Below are 4,804 nucleotides of genomic sequence, written 5' to 3'. Positions count from 1 at the left end.
GAATGCCTATCAATAGACATTCTATAGTTTGGGTCAACATGCCGTGTCAAGAGGGTGTTATATCGGCCTACTACTTATATAAGGAATACTACTACAGCTGAACTCGCGACAGCCTGGTAGAAATATCAAGACGGATTAACATAGCCTTCTAAATTGAAATCATTAACAGCTAGAGATGTCTGAACGACCGTTTATTCACGAGGTGCCAAGTTCAATGAAATAAAAGCGGGGGGGTTTTTTACGAGCCTCTGATTTTTTTTTAGACTACGTAGTATAGCTCGCATATATACGTCAGCTGCTGTCAGATTGAGTTATAGCGTCCAGGCTGGGAAGGCTGCTGAAGCAGATAAGTTTCAATTAACAGAGGGCCAAGTACTAAGTCGTAAGGCATAGTTGGTGCGTAGTTCCTCAGTCTGCATGTCAGGCGTCAGAACTCGCTTCTCTAGAGTGATGCATCTGAGTTCAGAATATGTAGATAGTTCCGTAGGCCCCCTCTCAGCTCTCTAACCTGCTGTCCACCTAATACGCGCTTGAGAGTGGCGACGATCCTTTTTGATGTGTATCTCGAGGTCTCTTCTTGTGTGAACTGTGAACTGTGAACAGTGAACAGTGAACAAAACTGTCAACTCTTGATGTGTCGTCTAAAGGTCAATGTTTTAACTATTACCCAATTATGTTTTCGAGATTCTCAACTTTCAACCAATCATTATTTCGAGATACTTATTTTTCAACAAATAAGGTTTGTGGATTCTGTATAGTTTACTATACCGGATCATGTGTTACAGCGTTAGGGGCCAAATTCCAAAACCCTAAATTCGAATGAGGTTGTCTAATTAAATTCTTGAGTAGGGCAAGGCTTTTAATATACATGTACATAAATATATGACATATGCACTTGTTCAATACAGCCTTCTAACAAGACATATCCAGATCGTCATATTTATATATGACATCCATTCAGGCAGGAAACGGGCACGCGCAATAGTATATAGTGCAATACACACAACACTCAGCAACTCCGCACGCTAGAAGCAAAGCACAATGGTTGGCGCCACTTCCGCTGCTTTGGCTGGACGATACATGTTGCAACTGCGAAGCACAACACCGTTCAGCAATCTTTACAAGCCTGATCGCAGGCTATACAAGTTAAATCGCAGAATGATGTATTTGACGGCAAACCCTGTCACAAAAACTCGTGACACACTCGACACTCGCGCAGTGGCTTCTCGCGATGTTGCGGTTTACATCCACTGGCCTTATTGCAAGGTACTGCAGTTGTTGACTTTTCTGCGTAAATGGCGGGGTTATCTTTGCCTTGGCGTGTCCATGTAGGGAATGTTTGGAAATGCCATTCTTTATAAATATTCGTGGTGTTACTATGGTATGCACGCTTTGTTTATCTCACTACTAATATTCATGCTGAACGATGTCGAGTCCCACAACTTTAGCGGTACATTTACAAGCGTTACTCCGTCAGTAGATCAGTACCTGAGAGCTTTTAATGTTGGGTTGATACCAGTATGCTGCAGTAACTTGTAGTATACTAGGTTCTCGATCTGTTAAGTATGATGAGCAAACAAAACCAGCATCGTACCCTCCTTTCTATCGTTTAAAAGGCATCCCCCTTTTTCAACGCAATTATATCACCATGCTACGGCAATCACGTGTGGGTTTTACCACATGGATCGTCTTGGATCAGTGTAGCATAGTCGCCGATAGTTGTGGGCTGAGTGTTTGTGTTGGTTCAAGGTGCCCTGTGATATACAGCCGGAGACTGTTTGCGCGAAGCAGGTTGTTCGGAATACCCGTACATGAAACAGTTACAGACATGGATATGTTATGAGGCACACTGTACGGCATATGAGTGCAGCACACAAGTTCATCCGAACAATATATCTTTCAATTTCAAACAAGTACTGTGAATCTGTATCATCTCTTGCAGCACTGTCCTGTCCTTAAAACCACACATCGCTTCCTCTCCACACACGCACAGAAAATGTGCTCATACTGCAATTTCAACCGCTATGTCAAAGACAACGTCGATCACGAACGCATGCGCAACTGCCTTGTGACGGAATTAAAGACCGCTCTGGCGGCTACTAAGCCCACAAGCATCCGGTCGGTGTTTTTTGGTGGGGGCACCCCTACACTAGCACAGCCACAGACGATCAAAGCTCTGCTGGATGTGATGACGGATGCAGGGCTGATGCAGAAAGGTTTGTTGGACTGTTTTACAGAAAAGGTTGTTTGTGTGTTTAATACAGGAAGATATGGCTGTGTGTTTAATACTCAAAGGTATGTTCGTGTGTTTAATATAGAAAGGTATGTTTTTGTGTTTAATACATTTAGGTTTGTTTGTTTCTTTAATTCAGGAAGGTTTGTTTGCGTGTTTATCACAGAAATGTTTGTTTGTGAGATGAATATAGAAAGGTTTGTTTGTGTGTTTCATATAGAAAGGTATGTTTGTGTGTTCAATATAGAAAGGTATGTTTTTGTGTTTGATATAGAAAGGTTTGTTTGTTTATTTAATTCAGGAAGGTTTGTTTGTGTGTTTATCACAGAAATGTTTGTTTGTGTGTTTCATATAGAAAGGTTTGTTTGTGTGTTTAATAGGGAACAATTTGTCAAATAGCACGACCACAGACTATCAGACACTGCTGAGTATGATGACTGATGCTGGGCTCATACAGCAAGAGTTGGCTGTGTATGTATGCGATATCAGATGCCAGATTATAAGTAATAGAGTTGCTTCGGGAGATGTGTGGTTGGGGTTGTGGTGGAGTGCCTGTGCTGAGTTGTGTGTTAGGCTGTGCTGTACCTCCGCATCTGCTGTGTGCTATGGCAAAAGCTCATGAGAATAGCCTTTACGAGCTTCCTCCGTACAACAAGCGAAGATACAAGCGCATGCTTGTGTCCACAATTCTCATGGATATATTTTGTATCGGTACACACCTGTGACTAGTCTACCAACACGCATTTATTGCCGAGGTATCCTGTGCATTATTGTACGCATACATGATTAACTTCTCCTATCCACACGGGTATGTGTACGTACACACGATCTCGTGAGAACATATGATTATATTGGTTGATTGACACAGACACATGTATTATTTGGTGGGTTGGAGCGCCACCAAAAATAAACACGATTCCTAGTCATAAAAGTAACAATAACACTATGTGTATGGCAATTATCGACAGTTTCACATCATATTGGTCGATATTCAAAAGCAATCAAAAGCATTTAGCAGCTTACTATCAAAATAAGCACGATTCTTAAACATAAAAGTAACAATAACGGTAATTGACATTAGCAGCATACTATCAATAATGAGCCATATACAACAGGGCTCAATAGCGAATTGCTTGTTCCATCTCTGCATCTCTTTTCGTAGCTTACGTTTATTGTCATAGAGAAGTGAGTTCCGATTGACAGACCCCCGCGAATAAGTTTCTCCGATCGAACGCGTTGTGAATGCCTGCAATGAACATCACACGGCTATCGTATACACTTTCCGTTCCCTGTCAACCCGACCATCTACCCGTGGGCGGGTGTGTGTGGTCGCTTCCAACACCTTTATATTATAATTAGGTGTGTGTTGTTATGTATAACACCTTTATCTTATAATTAGGTGTGTGTTATGTGGAACACATTTATATAATGATTAGGTGTGTGTTGTTATGTGTACCATGTTTATATTATGATTAGCTGTGTGTTGTTATGTGCTGGCACAGCTTGCCATCTGCTGCACATCCATCCTATCACCTCTGTACGTGTCTCGTCTCTTGAGATGTCTTTCGTGTATTGCACTCCACCGCAGAAAAAACGCTTTCCTCTCGTCACTGCATACTTCAGCAGGACCATAACCATAGCACCTACGGTGCTTTGTTTGCGTATGTCCCCATTCGTCATTACTCGTCGTATACCTGACGAAGATTTCTACTCAACACGACCATTGCCATAGCTCACACGGTGCTTTGTTCGCTGATATCTCCATTCGCCCGTGTTCGTTATATACATAATATACACGCCATAGATTTGTTGGCCCTTTCTTTACCCGCTTCTCGGCCTTGTTTGTCCCTCTGCGGTTCAGGTGTGACGGAGGTGACCATGGAAGGCAATCCCTCGTCCACAGAAATACAACAAATGGAGCTGTTCAGGAATGCAGGAGTCAACCGCATGTCTCTGGGCGTACAGAGTTTGATCTCTCCCGAGGATCTGCTGTTCCTAGGTGTGTTGTGTTGTTGTGTGCATGCCTGGGCCACGCATAGTGCGGAGTGGAGTGATACACTGTGACATGGCATGGTGTGTTACAAGCTCATCTGATGTGTGGTGACACGTGTAGGTAAAACGGGAGACGACAGGCCGCTGCGTGTATTGATGTAAGTTTACGTACAGAGACATGCCGTAGCGGTACTAGCTGTGGTGTGTCAGCGCGCAAGGTGCCCTGGCGTGAAGTTTGTATGACGGGCTGTGACGTGGTAAGCATGTTAGTACAGGCTTGTCCACATATCTAGTGCACACATGTCCACATCTCTAGTACACGCTTGTCCACATATCCCCCACCCACCCCTATCCCGGCTGGTTTCCCACTTTAGGGCGTAATCACTCCATTGACGAGGCCATGGCTGCAGTTGAGGTGGCGCGTACGTTGTTTCCTGGGAGGTTCTCTATTGATCTCATCTTTGGACGTCCCGGACAAACACGTACGCAGTGGCAAGATGAGCTCAACGCGGCAATGCAATTGGTTGATGGACATGTATCTCTCTGTATGTAATAGAAGTAATGGAAATAAGATATATT

General features: G+C 43.4%; 1 protein-coding gene across 1 annotated transcript; it reads left to right on the top strand.

Annotated features, from left to right (window-relative positions):
* Positions 1-908: 908 nt before the first annotated feature.
* On the top strand, positions 909-4,778 carry SARC_00376 (hypothetical protein; the record flags this gene model as incomplete). The annotated part of the gene is made up of 4 exons (XM_014305917.1): positions 909-1,266; positions 1,994-2,216; positions 4,095-4,232; positions 4,600-4,778. The coding sequence occupies exons 1-4, from the start codon at positions 1,042-1,044 to the stop codon at positions 4,776-4,778; spliced, it is 765 nt and encodes a 254-aa protein (XP_014161392.1). The 5' UTR covers positions 909-1,041.
* Between the last annotated feature and the right edge of the window lie 26 nt (positions 4,779-4,804).

The sequence above is a fragment of the Sphaeroforma arctica genome (genome assembly GCF_001186125.1).
Source record: "Sphaeroforma arctica JP610 unplaced genomic scaffold supercont1.11, whole genome shotgun sequence".
In the NCBI taxonomy this organism is placed as follows: Eukaryota; class Ichthyosporea; order Ichthyophonida; genus Sphaeroforma; species Sphaeroforma arctica.
Note: the sequence above shows the minus strand (reverse complement) of the source record. Positions and strands in the feature narration are given on the sequence as shown.